Consider the following 20,252-nt stretch of genomic DNA (forward strand, 5'->3'; position numbering starts at 1 on the left):
TCATTTTTAGGAGAAGGAAGATAGATACAATTGTTTATTTCATTAGTTTGTTTTCGCCTTGGGTCAAAGGGCAGCAGGCCTAAAAGAACCACCCATTACCCCTTTCCGCATCAAGCAGACTCAGGTACCCGCCGGGAGATCAGGTAACCGTGGTGAAAAAGTACTTGCGGCACCGTGCCGCGCCGCATAGCCCCCCCTCCCCCCTCTTTTGTGCATTGCTATTCAGCGGTACTGCGCACAAAGGTAACGACATCATAAGATATTCTCTTTTTCTCGTTTGAGCAGACGAGGAGCGCCGCCCACCATCTTTAAAAATGACTTTTGCGTTCAGCGAAAGGGCATGCTCGCTGGTTCGCTTTATTCCGCCGCGACTTGACACGGATGCTCTACAGCGCTGGCGTTCCCTAGACTGACCCCCTCCTGTAATGTGCTCAGTGAACAGCAGCGTCTGCTGAGCTGGCAGAGGCCCCGCTGAATACAAAGTAACACATTAATGGCGCAGAATAGCCTGCTAATGAGATTAGTGTCTTGTATTCTAAACACTGCAGCTTCCTAGGAGCCAAATACAAGAGGCACTCAGGAAGAGGCGGCTGCTGACTGCGATCGACAGTTACACAGCTGCAGCCTTCTGTGGCCAAGGCGCTCATCTCTTAAAGAGGAACTCCAGTGAAAATAATGTAATAAAAAAAAGTGCTTCATTTTTACAATAATCATGTATAAATGATTTAGTCAGTGTTTGCCCATTGTAAAATCTTTTATATCCCTGATTTACATTCTGACATTTATCACATGGTGACATTTTTACTGCTGGCAGGTGATGTTGCTGCTGCATGCTTTTTTGGCAGTTGGAAACAGCTGTAAACAGCTATTTCCCACAATGCAGCAAGGTTCACAGACAGGAAACTGCCAAAAGTACGTACTCAGAATTTCTTTGTGGGAGGGGTTTCACCACAATATCAGCCATACAGCGCCCCCTGATGGTCTGTTTGTGAAAAGGAATAGATTTCTCATGTAAAAGGGGGTATCGGCTACTGATTGGGATAAAGTTCAATTCTTGGTCGGTGTTTCTCTTTAACCCTCTGGGGGATAATCCCAAGCTGAGCTCGGGGTAAGCCGCCACAGAGGATTTCTCAGGCCCTGGTGGGCCAATTTGCATAATTTTTTGTTTGTTGCACGCAGCTAGCACTTTGCTAGCTGCATGTATATACCGATCGCCGCTGCTCCGCGCTGATTCGCCGCTACCCGCCGTGCCGCGCCGTTCCCCCCCCAAGACCCCGTGCGCAGCCTGGCCAATCAGTGCCAGGCAGCGCTGAGGGGTGGATTGGGACTCCCTCTGACGTCACGACGTCATCCCGATCGTCGCCATGGCGACGGGGGAAGCCAAACAGGAAATCCCGTTCTGAATGGGATTTCCTGTTTGCTTTGATTGCCGGAGGCGATCGGAGGGGGTAGGGGGATGCCGCTGCACAGCGGCTATCATGTAGCGAGCCCTGGGCTCGCTACATGATTTAAAAAATAATTTTTTTTAAAAAATAGTGCTGCGCCACCTCCTTGTATCCCCCAGGAGGTTAAGGGACTCCTACACTGTACGATTTCAGCCATCGATCGACGTCCGATTCGACCGCTCTGATCGAATTTAGATTTGCAGCAGATTCGACCATCAGAAGAATCTGACAGGAATCTATCTGATGTGTGCCACACACTAGGAACAGATTTCAGAATGAAATATATTGAGAATCGATCGAAACGCATTATTGCACCATTCAATCCAATGCAACTCTATGAGCCATCGATCTGCTGCAGCAGCCCATCAACCTAGATTTTCCACCCGGAGCAATCGAGCAAATCGATTGAAATCGTCCGGAAATTGATCAGTCGGCCGATCGATCATGCTTCCTGCTGCATCATTTTCTATCCAATTCGATCAGAGCGGTCGATCGATGGCTGCAATTGACCAGTGTATGGGCCCCTTAAGAGATGAACACCTTGGCCACAGAAGGCGTTTTAAAACGCACCTGAACTCAGAACTTCCTCTCTGCTCTAAAAGATAAACAACAGCATAATAACCTTTACAGAAAAACATTTGTTTGTTACAGCTGATACAAATCCTGCAATACAGCTGCAGTGTGTCTACTTCCTGCTCTCATGTAAGAAGACAAATAATTAACATCCTGTGTTTACATATTAGCTGTGTCTGCCAAGGACTGTCAAATTTCTCTGCTGACACAGCTGAAAGATCAAATTACACTTGTGATTAAATGAGGGGGAAATAGACGGGCTCTATACTCTAAACACAAACAGGGTGGATTAATCTGTGTTTTCCTTGTGGCCCATGCATGAGTTCAGGTCCACTTTAAAGAGGCACCTCAAAAACACTTCCTATGTGTATATATTGCTGTATATGGAAATGTAGCCTCGCCCTCCCAGTGATGCTTAGCCTAGGCTATGAGGTCACACAGCCCTCTGCCCCAGAGCCCTCTGGGAGACCAGGTGTTGTTTCTGTTGACTTTGGAACACACAACAAGAAAACGTTCCGCAGTGATGCACCTTGCCAGCAGTAAAGATGTTGCTGTCAGTGAGTTTATAAATGAACCTTGAAAAATCTAAGCCATTTTAATCATTAAGCTGTATTCATAAAAGTTCCGTTTTAGCCACTTCATGCTGCGCATTGAAAAGTGGTAAAATGCATGCGCTTGTACGCAGGCGATCACGTGAATTTCAGCAGAATGGACCTTTATATAAATGTCCTATTTGCACGAATGGCAAAAATAAAACTGTGGGATTCTCACTGAGCCCCCTATCTATAAAGACAAGACAATATCCCCCCGCCTGGGACTTACAAGTTGATGGTGCCGGAGGTCAGAGCGCTGACGAGCCACTGCAGGTCCAAAGTCTTGAAGGGGATGAGGACCATGCTGACGTTCTCCGGCAGGTCCCGCATGCTCTCGGGGTACACAAAATGGTGCGTTGTCTTATTGCCGACATCCTTCTCAAACTTTTCCGTAGGGGCGTGGTTCATCCTGGGGGGGGGAGGCGAGAAAAAGTTTCAATGTAATAACAGTCTCCAAGATTTTGAGCACACCTGCTCCACCCTCATGCGCACAAATTAAAGTGGTATGAAACGTATTATTTTCCTTTTTTGGTCTAAAGGATTTTTTAAAGCATTCCAGCCGGTGTTCCCGGGTCCCCACCGTTTCAGATGCCGGCCTCGCCAGGTCGGCATCTTCTTCGACTGCGTGAGGTCGCAAGGCTCGCCATCGGGTTCACGTAGCGTGGAGTGCAGGCGTAGAAGACATCTGCAAAGCAGGGGACCCTGGGACACCAGTTGGGAGCGGAACTGCAGCGAGGAACAGACAGGCTGCCAGGGGCTGGAGGAAGCCCCAGATAAGTAGATATTTTTTGTTTGTTTGTTTGCTTTTTACCCCGGATGTGTCTTTTAAACACCTAAAGGCTCATACACACGGCGGATTTTTCCAAACAACCGGTCGTTTGGACATCAAATCGGGCATGTGTACAGTCGGTCGTTCAGCTGATAACGCTGGTTTCGACGGATCCGCCAGGCATTATCTACTGAACGACTGACTGTACACACGCCCGATTTGACGTCCAAACGACGGGTCGTTTGGAAGAATCCGCCGTGTGTATGTACCTTAAGACGTGAATATAAGTCTCTGCATTCTCCTTCCTACAAAATCTTAGATAACGCTGTTTATTTATCTCTGACCTGATAACATCACTAGAGTTGTAAAGTAATGACAGCAAACCCCTCTCCTCCTCCCAGGGAATTCAATGGCAGAGTTAGTTAGTAAACAAGTGTAAAATACACATCCCAGGAGCAGACAGTAGCAGATTGTATACATTACTTAATTATTACATCTAATATATTTTCTAAAGAAATGAACTGTTTGAATAAACAGGAGGGATAGACAAATAAAACGTGTGGGTTTAATGTACAATAGAACTCTTTACATGAGAGCTACAATGTAATGAAAGTGGATAAATTGGGTATTTTCTTCACTTTTTTCCTTATTTTCCTTTTAAAATGCATGGAAAATAAGGTAATTACCAAAAACAAATATCAGCCACATAAAAGCCTAATTTGTCCTGAAAAAAAAAAAAACACTACACAGATCATTTAGTTGTGGTAATTATTGATAAAGTTATTGCCAAAGTAATCAGAGCTGAGCTGAACTGTGAAAATGAACAGGGTAGCGAACTGGTTAAAGGGATACTGTAGGGGGGGTCAGGGGAAAATGAGTTGAACTTACCCGGGGCCTCTAACGGTCCCCCGCAGACATCCTGTGTTGGCGCAGCCACTCACCGATGCTCCGGCCCCGCCTCCGGTTCACTTCTGGAATTTTAGACTTTAAAGTCTCGATCCCGCTGATGTCATCAAGAGCGCACAGCGCAGGCCCAGTATGGTCTATGTCTGCGCAGTACACTCCTGGTGACATCAGCGGGAGCGAGGACACGGGTGTGCAGGCGCAGTGTTTTTCTGACTTTAAAGTCAGAAATTCCAGAAGTGAACTGGAGGCGGGGCCGGAGCATCGGTGAGTGGCTGCGCCAACGCAGGATGTCTGCGGGGGACCATTAGAAGCCCCGGGTAAGTTCAGCTCATTTTCCCCCGACCCCCCTACAGTATCCCTTTAAGGTTCACAGCTTTTTGAACAACATCTAAATAACATAAGGTCAATACAGGGCATATAAAACAGAGCAGAGCAGTTGACTGGTCTCAGTAAGCTGGTCCTCTGTGTTTTCTGGAAGCTCATTCAGAAGCACATTACACTGAGAGTTTTGACTCTCTCCTCTTTCTACTTCCCTGATTGAGGCAATGCCCAATGCTCTCCATCAGCCCATCAACTGAAAGCCTCAAATGACTCTGCAGACAGAAACCACAGAGGTAAAGGTGGCCATACATGGAGCGATGATGGGCAGATTCCACCAAGAGACTAATCTCTCTCGAATCGAATCTAATTAGAGAGAAATCTGTCGGCAGCACAGGCCGATTCTGAAATCGATCAGGAATCGGCCTTGTGACGCCACATCCGCCGGCCCAACGCTGTCCCTCTAATATTAAATGTGTCCCCCTGGTGCCCGGTGCACCATACTTTACCTGTTTGTGGCTCATTGGCTCTGTCCATACGCACAACCCACGTGGTTGCCGAAGTAACATGGCATGTGTGTGACGTCACATAAGCGACCATCTGTTCACCGGCAACCACGTCGGGAGTGTGTATGGACAGAGGATACAGCCAGCGATGGACAGGTAAAGTATGGTGCATCGGGGGGGGGGGCACATTTGACATTGGGGGGGACAGCGCCGGGAGTTTTGTTGCATTCGTTGCTTGTTCTATTTTCGCTCATGGTTACCGCCTTGCAGCAGACTGGCCACGGCGGCCCGACATCTTGCAGCAGTCCTATCTACATGCTCGGCCTGAAATTGATTGCACTGTCGATTGGGCGTGCACTTGCCAACACCTATTTTCATCCGATTCGATAGTGATTGATTGGCCGCCAAGTCGAAAGATGTATGGCCACTGTAAGAACCACCTAGCATGTGCAAAAATGTCACTAGAGCCGTCATGTAAGCCAGAAGTATTAGCATCTCTATGACCACCGATAGAGTGTGTTCATCCCACCTGAACACAAAGGTGTGGGAGTCGATTTCTCCCCCGTAGTCCGACTCTTTGAGATTGCCGGAATTTCCCACCACGGCACACGATCGGCACTGGTACGGACTGCGATCCTGCAGACTGCTCTCTCCCGGGATGACTTTGAAGAGCTCCTCCATGGCTTTGTTGATGTCCATGGGGTTTCTCTCACCTTGCAATCGCTGTGGAAGGAAATAGAAAATACTTGAACTTCAGTGGATTTTCATCTGCACAGTTAAACGATATGTAAATATTAGTCATTTTATCCTGCGGTCTCTGGGTGACGGTACATAGCTGGATAAATACAAACAAAGGACGCCGCTTCTATCATCGCTCCAGACAAACCTCTCGGGCTCAGAGTCGGTTATTTGCACCACGGCACGTGGAATTGCTTTCTGACCTGCTGCAAAACCCCAAGGAAGCACAAATGTAGATCCAGTAAAACTGGATAATTAAAGTACCGTTTTTCATTTCGTTTTTTTAAAGGACCACGATCGTAAAAAATTGTAAAATTTAAAATACATGTGCACACATACTTATAATACATCTTTACTTTTTACAGTTACTTTTCTCCTACGTTGCTGTCGCTTACAGTAGATGGTAAAAATCTGTCAGATCTGACAGCTTTTCGACTAGTATATCTCCTCATGGGGGATTCTCAGTATTTCCTTTTTTCTTCACAAGTCCACTCTATGGACAGGATTGATGAAAAGATCCTCCCTACTTGCTTGCACACTGTTCTGGCAACTGGACTGAGAAAGTGCTTTTGAAATTAAAATAAATAAAATCCAGAGAGTCCTCCAAGAGGAGGTAGACTATTCCAAAAGCTGTCAGATCTGTCAGATGTTTACAACCTACTGTAAAGCTAAGTAGCCACCGGCAGATCACAGGCAGATGGACTGGGGATCTCCGCCGACGAACGGTTGTTGAGTAGGGAGATAACTGTAAAGCTGCAGCGCTGACCACAAAGAGTTAAGCTAGGTACACACGATGCAATTACCCATGCAAAGTGCACCCTGACAATAAAGCGATCGATATTACAATTATAAGTGCGCAAAATCGATCACTTTATCGATCGGCAGTCAATTGGACATTTCAGAAATAATCGCCCGATTCCTGCCTATTGGGTGGGAAATTACATTGTGTGTACCCGGCATTAGGTAGCCCAGGGAGTTGGGTAAGATGATCTATGCAGACAGAAACAGACTCTCTGCTGCCCTCTTCAACCTCCTCCTTGACTGCTGCATGTAGTTGATGGTGGGATAGGAAGGAGATGTAACATTGCGCTGCCATTTCAACAGGAAAAGGAGCTGCAGGACGCAGCCAGCCAGGTACTTTCAGTAGGTTTATTGCAAAAAGCATAGGCGTGTAATGTACAAAACATTATACACAGCTAATTAATGCAAATTTACAAATCATATGCATTGAAACTGATCCTGTTATGTGGGTTTAAAGCAAAGGCCCTGAAAGATTTCACCTACTTCTGGGAGTTATATAACCTTAAATCACACATTTATAAATACAGTAGAATTGTGACGTTAATTAGCTGGCATATCTTTTATACCAGTCTTCTTCTCACGTCTCGCTTCTTTTACACAGCTTAGCGGTTAAGTCAGTCGCTCGGGAAAGAGATATATATATATATATATATATACACGTTGGTGTCACATCATAACTTAATATAACAGCAGCTACATCTGTAGCGTACTCGTATTTCTGTCGACAGCCAATTACTGGCGGGAGAGCGGTCTATTATTAGCGTAAAGGTAGGGCGAGTTTACGCCGCTGCGTGGGAGACCCCCGTGTCAGGGTAAAATGCCAGTTTGTTTCTGTGTCTTGCTTTATAAAATAAAGAAATTCTAATTACGTGTCTGCTGACGCCAGCAACGGCGACCGTTCCGATGAGCGGATCGCAGAGCTTGCAATTAAAAGGATTCCCGTGTGGCCAACTGGCTGAAGACGATTAAGACATTTAAGAAACTGACAAAAGAACGAGACATCCTTGTCTTGTAATTTACTTTAATGTTCCAAACTTCTTCAGTCAGTTAGCAATTTTAGCTCCAGGGCATCTCAATAGCATGTTCAAAATACATACTAACAATGTGGCTCATTACTAAAAAAATATTCTATCTTTTCTTTTTATATTTAAAAGTTTGTTAGAGGCTCTTATTTCCCTACTTCCACTGCCTGCCGTCCACAGAAAGAGCAGGCAGATAAGGACTGCTGTTATTTGCAGTCGCAATAAGGACTGCTGTTATTTGCAGTAGCAATGAGCAAACAAAAGCTTTCATCAGTAATGGTGGTGTAGAGATTGGACATTGTACTTCAAATAGTTAATTACATTCACACCTTCCCCTGGATAAATGAGGGATAGGTGGGGGAGGGGGGAGGTGGCAGCGCCTACAGCCATTAGAAACCAGGACAAACTTCAGAAAAAAAAATTCTTCTTGGATCCCTTTAAGGCCCCTTTTACGCTTGCCTTGCGGTACCTTGTTTTAGTGCAGGGTACCGCAACAGCAAAGCAAGGCAATGGGACCTAACACACTTACTGCGTTGTACCGGAAGTGCCCGAACGGCCACCAAGCCGCTGCAAAGTCAATCGCAAAGTCAATGGCCAGGTGTAAAACTGGCCTCACAACCAAAATCAGGTAGATAATTACCTTAGTAGAGAAGCTCACCATGTAATCTAATCCCTACCATAGTCATAGTCTAATGTCCTTACAGGAACTTCAGCCTAAACAAACATACTGTCATTAAAGTTACATTAGCTATGGTAATTAAAATAGATTGGTAATATAATCTCTTACCCACCCTGTTTTAAAAGAACAGGCAAATGTTTGATTTCATGGGGGCAGCCATCTTTTTGGTTGAAAGGAGGTGACAGGGAGCACAAGACACAGTTCCAACTGTCCTGTGTGCTGATCACCCCTCCCAGTTGCTAGGCAATGTGAACAACAACATAGGAAATCCCATCATGCTTTGCACAGCATCAGGGAAAAAAAGCCCGGGGAGTTTTCTTTGATGGGTGAAGCTTAGCTAAAAATGCAGCTAAAAATTATGCTTTGGTAAGAAAAACAGTTTCTTTCTGATGCTGTGAAACTGTTAAAGAGTAACTGTCAGGCTGCAAAAGCTAATTTAAACCTCTATTCTCCTTTGTTAAACAGTTTAGAAGCAAACCAAAAAGGCAATACTGAAGTTAAAAATCTCTCTTACTTTTGATGTGTGCTGACAGCAAGGTTCTGTATTCCCAAGCCCTTAAAAAGGACGAGAGGCCGCATACCATACAGCAAAGCATTCTGGGGCCCTCCCCTTGGCTGCTAGTGAGAAGTTACAGGCTCAAGTTACAACAGCATGTAATGCAGCCCAGCTCACAGCACTGATAAATCTCAGGGCAGAGTACACTGCAGGAGTCCGCTATTGTTCCTAGCAACATGGCTAATTAATATTCACTGCACAGTAGTGTTATTCATTACGAGCTTTTATGTGAGTGGAATCATCAGGAAGCAGGGAGGATATGACATCACAATTGGCGTCATAGGAGACAGACAAACATGGAAACTGCCATGAGCTGTCAGGAGCATCATTCTCTGCAAATACTATATAAAAAATCTCTGAAGTACAAACGTGGACAGTGAAATGCATATGTAATGTAAGTACAGCCAATATTTAGCTACTGATATATGTGTTTATTTTCTCTGAGACCCTATACCAAACAGCTCCTCTTTAAAGAAACACATTGGCCTCAATTCACGAAGATCATGCTGGAGATAATAAGGCAAGAGAAAACTTACCTCCACACAGTAAGAGAGTTATTTTATCTCTTCATTCCTTACGTTACCTCCTCTGTAGTTAATTTACCTCCTCTGTAGTTAATTTACCTCCTCTGTAGTTAAGTTACCTCCTCTGTAGTTATTTTCACACGCAGTTAATGAACAGCCTGTCTTTAACTCTGGAGTTATTTTAAGGATTAAAGAGTTAACTTAAAGACAGAAGAGTTAACTTTAGGTTTGCCTGAGGTAAAATGTTTCCTGAATACTACATGCCTTATCACCATGGTAACAACTCTAGAAGAGTTAATAAAGACAGAAGATAAGCTTAGTGAATTGAGGCCATAGTCTTTTCAGCAGGGGCGTAGCAATAGGGGTTGCAGAGGTTGCGACCGCATCGGGGCCCTTGGGCCAGAGGGGCCCCGAAGGGCCCTCCCTCAACTGCAGTATTAGCTCTCTATTGCTCCTGTGCTCATAATAATCACTTCTGTAGATACTTTGAATAGTGGTAATCATTAACAAACTGCTCCCCATCCCCTTCTTGCACCTATGACACTGTAGTTGCCGTTGGCAGGTTTTGGTGCGCCGTATCAATTGTTATATATAGAGTGTTTGGGGGGGCCCCATTGTAAAACTTGCATCGGGGCCCACAGCTCCTTGGCTACGCCACTGCTTTTCAGTTCTGCTGAGTAGATTTTTAGTCCGGAGGTTCACTTTAAGGTAGCCATACACCATACCATTGAGAGCTTTCTTTGTTTTCGATCGATAAATCCAATCGAATTTCCTGTTTTGTTTTTTCCATTTTTGGAGATTGGACATGTTGGAAATTTCAGACCAACTTTATCAATACTTTTATGGTGTGTGATGGATTGTCAGTTACTTGAGGTACAGTTCCAATCTTTTTTTCTTTCTGAGCTTCCAATTATTTTATTCGTGATTGGGGAAAAGTTTAACATAGATGTGTGGTACATTGGTCAGATTTTTGAATAGTTACAATCAGTCAGAAAACTGATTGCTATTCTTGAATTGAACAGACTATTTAAAACAATTGTATGGTGTGTGGCCACTTTAAGGGCAACATTGGGAAGAACCTGTTAAGGTACCAGTAAGTGTCTGGGAGCTGGAAGAAAACATTGTAAACCTCTTATGAGTCAATATTGCAATGTTTGCCCAAAAGCAATATTTGATATGTCTGTGAGGTCATCAATCCACCACATGGAGTGCCCCAGAGTGGTCACCACGTCAACAGACAGCTACCTACCTGACTACTAGGCTTTGCCAAGGCCTGAATATTGATTTATACTCCAATTTCAGCTTTAACACACACTGATATGATTTACTCAGAGCGAATGCTCTCCACATGTATATCAAAAACAGTACAGCAGTACAAAGTTATGGGGACGCCACTCACATGACACTCTCACCCAATCTCTTCATAGGGGATTCTCAGCAAGGCTTTTATTCTTTACAAAGATATTCCCTAAAAAGGATTTAAACAATGATGCTGGCCAGCTTCCCTCCTTGTTTTTTGGCAGTTGGACAGAGCAACTGCCATTCACTAAGTGCTTATGAAAATAAATAATGAGAATCCCTCATGAAGAGATGGACTAGTCCAAAACCGGTCGCTTCTGTCAGATTTCTACTACCTACTGTAAGTGACAGCAACATAGGAGAAAAGTGGTTTATGGCTCATTTTACTCTGGAAAAAACACACTTCTTATTTGTATATGTTTGCACATATTTAAAATTGTACCATTTTTCACCATAGTGCCCCTTTAATAAATGTTCAGATCGTGTCACTAGGCTTCAGTGAGTACAGTATGTACAAAATTTAATCGTTTAAAAATTATCTGACCACAAAAGTATCTGCTTATTTCAGAAGCTGTAAGATTGGAAAACATCACTTCCTCTTCAAACAAACAGATTTGATTTATATCTTACCGCGTGCCAGACAACTTCCTGTCTAAATCTCAAACCGCCCAGATGAACCATGCGAATCACAGATAAAGAGACCAATTCAGGAAATTCAGTGGAAGCACCCATAACGGCAGCTTTGTTATGATTTCAGCATATCATTGTACAAAAGTATAGAGTATTTTCAGTAAATAGGATAATAACAATATGTATTTATACATCTGCTGCAGCAATATGTATTTATACATCTGCTGCAGCACTTTACAGGGTACATAGTCGTGTCACTGACTGTCCTCAGAGGAGCTCACAATTTAATCTCTGCTATAGTCATAGTCTAATGTCACTACCATATTATTATTATTATTCTGTATTTATATAGCACTGGCATTTTCTGCAGCACTTTACAGAGAACATAGTCATGTCACTGACTGTCCTCAGAGGAGCTCACAATCTAATCCTACCATAGTCATAGTCTGATGTCATTACTATATTGTTATTATGTATTTATACAGCACTGACATCTTCTGCAGCACATTACAGAGTACATAGTCATGTCACTGACTGTCCTCAGAGGAGCTCACCATATAATCTCTACCATAGCCATAGTCTAATATCCTTATGAAAAACTAAGGGCAAAACCTGTTAACCTACCAGTAAGTGTCTGGGACCTGGGAGGAAACCAATGTAAACATCTTATGAGTCAATATTGCAATGTTTGCCCAAGAGCAATATTTGATATGTCTGTGAGGTCATCATTCCACCACATGGAGTGCCCCAGAGTGGTCACCACGTCAACAGACAGCTACCTACCTGACTACTAGGCTTTGCCAAGGCCTGAATATTGATTTATTCTCCAATTTCAGCTTTAACACACACTGATATGATTTACTCAGAGCGAATGGTCTCCACATGTATATCAAAAACAGAAAAATGGAAACCACAGCTTCCATTTAAGGAACGTCTCACTCCATATGGCATTTTTCAGATTTTTCCAGAGAAGATAGATTGTGAGTCAGAGGAGAACGCTGCCCTAATTATTAGAAGCTGTTCACACTCGGCTTTGACACGTGTTACAGGGTACAGTATCTGCTGCATCTTCAGTTGGCTATTCTGAATTATAAAATTAAAAATTAAGTATAAAAGCCCATCTAAAGGGTGAAGAAACAAAAAGGCACATGTAATGGACAGCCCATTAGTGATGTCAGCAGCCTGAGGCCCCCTCTCTGTAGCTAGTTGACCATTACTGGAGTACAATATGGTCAGGTATTAAAGGGGCCCATACAACGATTTTCCCGCTGATATACAGCCGTTTCGATCACAGTGATCGAAACGGCTGTGAAATCGGCGCGCACACCGCTGACAGAACGATCGATTTCCGTTCGAAATCGATCGTTCCCGTCAATTCCCGTCGACCGATCCGTGCGGAAGATTTTTCTCGGTCGCCGGCGGGTCGGGAGTTCGTTGTTAGCAGCGTTCAAATGCCCGACGACCGACGCAATACAGCGGTAATACATTACCTGCTCCAGCCGGCGCGAGTGCCCTGGTCTTCTTCTCTGCTTCGGGCTCCAGAGCTACACAGAACTTCCTGTCCTGGCAGGAAGTTTAAACAGTAGAGCACCCTCTACTGTTTAAACTTCCCCTGGACAGGAAGTTCAGTAGCTGCAGGAACGGTCTGGAGCCCGGAGCGGAGAAGAAGACAGCAGGGACTCGCGCTGGACGGAGCAGGTAATGTATGAGGGGGGGGGGGGGGGGGGGCGGCAGCGGCAGCACCACCACAGATTGTGATCGGTTTTAGGCTGAAATCGATTCACAATCTGTTTGCAGCAAGGGTGGCCATACGATCCCTCTCTGATCAGATTTGATCACAGAGGGATCAACCTGATGGCAAATCGACCAGTGTATGGCCACCTTAATATGGAGTGGATCAGGGGCGGACATACGGCCGTGCAGGCCGTGCCGCCGCACGAGGGCCCCTGAAGTTCCGTTTTCTTCAGGGGCCCATGGCATTAAGTACTTTTTTTTTTTTTTTTTAATATTTTTTTTTTTTTTTTATTATTTTATTCCCGGGGGCCCCCCGACTCCTATCCTCCCTCCCTCCCTCACCTCGGGGGCCCCCTCCCGATATGCGCGGCGGGAGAGCGAGCGAGCGGCAAATGCAGGAAGGGCTCTCCAGGCATCCGCTAGAGGCCCAGCCGCTTGGTCTCCAATATGTCTCCAGTTGGAGACATATTGGAGACTCAGCGGCTGGGCCTCTAGCGGATGCCTGGAGAGCCCTGAAGACTTCCTGCATTTGCCGCTCACTCTCCCGCCGCGCATATCGGGAGGGGGCCCCCCGAGGTGAGGAAGGAAGGGAGGGAGGGAGGATAGGAGTCGGGCCCCCCACCCGGATAGCTACCCACCCGGCTACCTACCCACCCGGCTACCTACCTACCCACCCGACTACCTAACCACCCACCAGGCTTCCTACCTACCTACCCACCCGGCTACCTACCCACCCACCAGGCTTCCTACCTAACCACCCACCCAACTACCTAACCACCCACCCGGCTACCTACCCACCCGGCTACCTACCCACCCACCAGGCTTCCTACCTAACCACCCACTCAACTACCTAACCACCCACCCGGCTACCTACCCACCCGGCTACCTACCTACCTACCCGGCTACCTACCTAACCACCCACCCGGCTACCTACCTAACCACCCACCCGGCTACCTACCGGGCTAGTTACCAACCCACCCACCAGGCTACCTACCCACCCACCCGGCTACCTACCTAACCACCCACCCGGCTACCTACCTAACCACCCACCTGGCTACCTACCTAACCACCCACCCGGCTACCTACCGGGCTAGTTACCAACCCACCCACCAGGTTACCTACCCACCCACCAGGCTACCTACCTACCCACCCACCAGGCTACCTACCCACCCACCAGGCTTCCTACCTACCCACCCGGCTACCTACCTACCCACCAGGCTACCTACCCACCCACCAGGCTACCTACCTACCCACCCACCAGGCTACCTACCCACCCACCAGGCTTCCTACCTACCCACCCGGCTACCTACCTACCCACCCGGCTACCTACCCACCCACCAGGCTTCCTACCTACCCACCCGGCTACCTACCTAACCACCCACCCGGCTACCTACCTACCCACCCACCCGGCTACCCACCCACCAGGCTTCCTACCTAACCACCCACCCGGCTACCTACCTAACCACCCACCCGGCTACCTACCGGGCTAGTTACCAGCCCACCCACCAGGCTACCTACCCACCCACCCGGCTACCCACGCACCCACCAGGCTACCTACCTACCCACCCACCGGGCTACCTACCTACCTACCGGGCTAGTTACCCACCCACCCACCAGGCTACCTACCCACCCGGCTACCTACCCACCCACCCACCAGGCTACCTACCCACCCACCCACCAGGCTACCAACCCACCCACTCAACCAGGCTACCCACCCACCCACTCACCCACCCACTAGGCTACCTATCCACCCAACCACCCATGGGAGCTGCGCGCCGGATGGAGGCTGGGACAGGAGGTCTGCTGCTGCAGGTGAGTAAATGTTTTTGTTTTATTTATATTAGCAGGTGTATGTTCTGGGCAGGTCTGCCACATGATTGCATGTATTTTCTTCGCAAATCTGCCGACATGATTGCATGTATTTTCTGGGCATATCTGCCGACATGATTGCACGTATTTTCTGGGCATATCTGCCGACTTGTTTGCACGTATTTTCTGGGCATATCTGCCGACTTGATTGCATGTATTTTCTGGGCATATCTGCCGACTTGTTTGCACGTATTTTCTGGGCATATCTGCCGACTTGTTTGCACGTATTTTCTGGGCATATCTGCCGACTTGATTGCACGTATTTTCTGGGCATATCTGCCGACTTGATTGCACGTATTTTCTGGGCATATCTGCCGACTTGATTGCACATATTTTCTGGGCATATCTGCCGACATGATTGCACGTATTTTCTGGGCATATCTGCCGACATGATTGCACGTATTTTCTGGGCATATATGTGTATTTTCTTGAGAAAACCTGCACAATTATGTGAATTTTCTGGGGAAAGGGTCACCAAAACTTGGGCCCACTGTCTTTGCGTTGCACTTTTCAAGGGAACCTGAGGTGAGAATAATATTGAGGCTGCCATATTTCTCTCCTTTTAAGCAATACCAGTTGCCTGGCTGCCGTGCTGGTCCTCTGCCTCTTATTCTTTCAACCATAGACCCTGAACAAGCATGCAGCAGGTCAGGGGTTTCTGACAATATTGTCAGAACTGAGAAGATTAGCTGCATGCTTGTTGCTGGTGTAATTCAGTTTATTACTGCAGCCAAATAGATCAGCAGGGCCGCCAGGCAACTAGTATTGTTTAAAAGGAAATAAACCCTCACCCCGGGTTCGCTTTAAGTTACAGTTAGCTCCGCCCTCATCCGGTCATTGCCACGCCCATTTTTTTTGCCGCGGCGCTACGCGCCGCAGGTTCTGTCCACTAATTTTTGCCGCGGCGCGCTTCGCGCGCCGCAGGTTGTAGCCACGCCCATATTTTGCCGCGGCGCGCTACGCGCGCCGCAGGTCATAGGGGGCCCACAATTACAATTTTGCACAGGGGCCCACTGCTGGCTGTGTCCGCCACTGGAGTGGATCACTATAGATTCTGACTTTGCTTTCTGGAAGGTCAGATATCAGATAAGATGCAGCAGGACCTCTCTGGATCTCTGTAGCCTTTAATTATTTGTAAATCACCTTAGGGTGACAGGAGACTATTGCTGGAACATTTATGACGAAATGACCCCTGAACAGGAGACAAAAAAAAATAAATGACTGAAGCTGTGGAGTCGGGGTAATTTTTGGGTACCTGGAGTCGGTGGTTTCATAAACTGAGGATTCGGATCATTTTTGTACCGACTCCACAGCCCTGCTGAAGCCCATGGTGAACTAGATTACCTTTCAAAAGTGTCCCAGCGTTGCTCGTTGACCTCTACCACCCCCCACCCCCAACTATCTCAATATTTGACGGAATCCTGCAGTCGAATATGAAAAACCAGGAAGTTACCCTAGTAATGGCATGTAACTCGGAACTGCACAGGTGCAAGTTTCGAAAACCCATGAACACAGGGAAAGCAATCTGTCATTCACAAGCACAGGCGCAATTTAAAACTTGTGCCTGCAAAGTTCAGAACAAAGCAAAAATATTGGGGAAGCACCTTTAAAGATCAAGACACAATGATCCCAACAGCATGGTTCCATCGATAACCTACTGTCAGGTGACTATGAAAAGGGCACTCACATTAAACATCACCCACCCTTGTTGTATGGTGTTCACGTTTAACTGTACATACCCTGTGGATAAGGGAAGGCCCTCATCACAGCTGGAATCTCAATACAAGCTTTGCAATTGACTTTTAAAAAATATCTGTAGCTCAGACCCAACCAAAACTGATATGAAACTCACCGTCCACCACTTGTAGGTGCTCTCCGATATAAAACCATTCTCTTTGGTCAAGAAGGGAGAAAAAGTCACATTGAACTTCTCGTCAAACCAAAGGGATATGTCCATCTCTGACACGCAGGTCTCACAGCCACAAGGCCTTCTCATGGACGCAAGGAACCTGGCAAGTGGGCCTGAGAAGTGGAAATACTTCTCCGGGTTCCACATATCCAAAACGGAGTTCTGTGTGTAATTGAGAAGAAAGGAGGTGATAGTGATGGCAAAGAAAGCCAAAGCCACCGTAAAGAGCTTTAAGTTCCTGTGCCGGAGGCCAATCATGTTTGCTCTGTGTCCTCGTCGTTATCCCTGACCAATTAAAATATGGATGAAGTTGACGATGTGGCCCAAAAAAATCCTTAAAATATTGTCATCTGTCCATAATTCCAGTGTGGGTAGAAGATGTTTTAAAAGGGAATAAAATAACGGTTTGCCAAAAATGCAGAAGACCCAGTTACCCGTGTCTTTTTATAGATCCATCTCTGAACAATCCTGGACATCAGTATGCGTAGAACTCTGGGCCTCTTAATTGCAGCTTAATTTCCGTATTCTGCTCGGATAATCGAAGAACGGAGGAGCAGAGATTTCTAATGATCTTGTGGGTTTCATTCCTGCAAGCCGAGAGAAGAGAAGGAGAACGTTACTGATGTTTTTTTGAATGTCTGACAAGAAATATGACAAATATGTCTAGAGTATTTTTTTTCCCCCAGAGGCAGACGGGAATAAGAATGACAACATTGAAAGACAGGAACAGGAAAACAGTCTGAGAAGACTCAGGTTTTTTTTTTTTTTTTTTAAATAAAACAGCTCATCTATATTTTATGAGGCAAACAGTGACACACTCGGTGACCAGGAGATGCAGAATTCTACGTTCAGATGTTGCCATCACCAGGAACCAGCCATAGAAAAACAAATGACGGAAGCCTCAGGTAGTCAGCTTTTAGTGTTTTTTAAGATTTTTATTCATTTATGCGGCACTAATATCTCTACACTGTTTTTAGGGAGTACATATTAATGTCAAAGTTCTATTCAAGGAGTTCAGACTCTAATCTGTACCTTTCTAAAATCGAATGTCCTTGCCACATCGTTCCTCTTTGTAGGTGGGTGTGATCACAAAGAAGGTTACCTCTCGGAGATTCCGGTTGTGTTTTGAGAGAAATTATGACCGCCTTTGTGCCTGGTGGTTGCTTTGAGTGGTTGCTGGGTCCCACATGAGCCTCCCCCTCTCTTGTCTTTTCTATCATCCTATTTCCTGACACTTCTGGAGTTTAGGCACTACTATTGACTTGAGGAAGCAGCTTAAAGGAAAACTTAAAGGGGAACTGAAGAGAGAGGTATATGGAGGCTGTCATGTTTATTTCCTTTTAATCAATACCAGTTACCTGGCGGCCCTGCTGGTCTATTTCTCTGCAGTAGTATCTGATTAAAACCAGAAACAAGCATGCACCTAGTCTTGTCAGATCAGACTTATAAGTCTGAACCACTGAAACACCTGATCTGCTGCATGCTTGTTCAGGGGCTATGGCTAATAGTATTAGAGGCAGAGGATCAGCAGGGCTGCCAGGCAACTGGTATTGTCTAAAAGGAAATAAACATGACAGTCTCCATATACCTCTCTCTTCAGTTCCCCTTTAAGTCAAATAAAAAAAATGACATTTACTCACCTGGGGCATCCCTCAGCACCCCGAAGCTGGATGGTGCCCTCGCAGCCCCGCTCCGATCGTCCTGTCCCCGCCGGTGGCTACTTCCGGTTCGGCGACAGCCGCCGACAGGCTGGGAACGCGGCTGATTCGGGGTGCTGAGGGATGCCCCAGGTGAGTAAATGTCATTTTTTTTATTTGACTTAAGTTTTCCTTTAAGCTGTGAAACGCGTTGTCCTGTGCACCAATAAAAACAAACTATCTTTAATCATATTTCTCCATTCCTATACTTCCCATAATGGGACACCTATAAGGTAGGACCGCACCTTTTTATAGTTACTGTTGTCTCTGCCATTTAGAGTGTATTTATATCATCACCTTGACCGGTGCCTCCTAACCCTACCTTAACTAGTCAGTACTATGCTTAGGGGAAGATCGATATCGGAAGGCTTCCGATAGATCTACGTTTTTGGAGCAGCGACTAACAACCAAGGCCGAGTGGGGACGGTACCTCCCAACATGCGAGATCGAGTGGTTGCCTTACCCAGCAACCCACTCTTGTGAGTATCCAATCTTTCCATTTACGAGAAATTCCCTGATCCACTAATGTTATTGCACCAGATTGGGCTCTCGGACCTCCCTGTGCTTTCTTCCTCTACACTTCTTCTTGTGAGAGGAATCTCTCCTTGTCCTGCTGCTCTCGGTTGGGGAGGACACCCTCTTCCCATTAGATAGCCTGGTTTATAGCATATACTGGAATAGGTCCCTTGGTGTATGATTCCTTACGGGCCCGAGGGTACTCATCTATCACTTAAGGATACCAGAGGTGACATGTGACATGATGAGATAGACATGAGTATGTACAATGCCAAGCTCACAGATAACTGTGCTGTGTTCCATTTTTTCTTTCTCTGCCTGAAAGAGTTAAATATCAGGTATGTAAGTGGCTGACTCAGACAGGAAGTGAGTACAGTGATAAGTTATTCCAGCTATAAAACATTCCAGCTATAAAACACTTTCCTAGCAGAAAATGGCTTCTGAGAGCAGAAAAGAGATAAAAAGGGTCAATAGTTCATAGATTTTAGCTCTGTCATACTTCAATGAATGTGTCAGGGCTAGAGCACACCAAGCGTTTTCGGTAGCGTTTTCAAAACCGCTCCAGCTTGTGAAAACGCTTGGCTAATGTATCTCAATGGGATGGTGCATACGGGCGGTTTGAGGTTTTTAGCAAAACGCAAACATGGCTCCTGCAGCATTTTTGCGGTTTGCAGAAGCGTTTCTGACTCAATGTAAAGTATAGGAAGAGCTCAAACCGCTCTGAAAAACTCTAGATCAGAGCAGTTTTCCAGGCGTTTTTGTTACAGTAGCTTTACTGTAACAATATATGACATCTGCTACACAAAAACGCTCCTAAAAAGCTAGGCATGTTGAGAAAACGTCTCTAAACATGCCTAGAATCGCTCTGAAATCTGCTTCAAAAGCCTCTAGCGTTTTTCCGATCTGCTAGAGGTTTTCGGTGTGCACTGGGCCTCATTCAGCAAAAACCATAAAACAGTTAAAACTTAAAAAGTAGATTTAAACATAAAATAAAACTGTGGAATATCTTAAAAAGTCATTTTTAGGAGAAGGAAGATAGATACAATAATTTATTTTATTAGTTTATTTTCGCTTCGGGTGTCCTTTAATCATTTATACAAAGCAGTGTCAGCTGCTGTGTCTGTCCCCTATTTCCACATTCGGGCTTCACGTGACTATCAGCATACAG

At 45.8% G+C, this 20,252-nt stretch overlaps 1 protein-coding gene across 1 annotated transcript in view; it reads right to left on the reverse strand.

Annotated features, from left to right (window-relative positions):
* Window positions 1-20,252, reverse strand: part of ST3GAL1 (ST3 beta-galactoside alpha-2,3-sialyltransferase 1) — a 189,132-nt gene that overhangs the window by 32,847 nt on the left and 136,033 nt on the right. The window contains exons 3-5 of the mRNA XM_068234957.1: window positions 16,815-17,458; window positions 5,640-5,833; window positions 2,841-3,020 (exon numbers count right to left, since the gene is read on the reverse strand). Coding sequence (XP_068091058.1) covers window positions 2,841-3,020; window positions 5,640-5,833; window positions 16,815-17,129 — 689 coding nt within the window. The 5' untranslated portion in view covers window positions 17,130-17,458. The remainder of the gene's footprint in view (window positions 1-2,840; window positions 3,021-5,639; window positions 5,834-16,814; window positions 17,459-20,252) is intronic.

Source organism: Hyperolius riggenbachi, chromosome 5 (genome assembly GCF_040937935.1).
Source record: "Hyperolius riggenbachi isolate aHypRig1 chromosome 5, aHypRig1.pri, whole genome shotgun sequence".
Classification (NCBI taxonomy): domain Eukaryota; kingdom Metazoa; phylum Chordata; class Amphibia; order Anura; family Hyperoliidae; genus Hyperolius; species Hyperolius riggenbachi.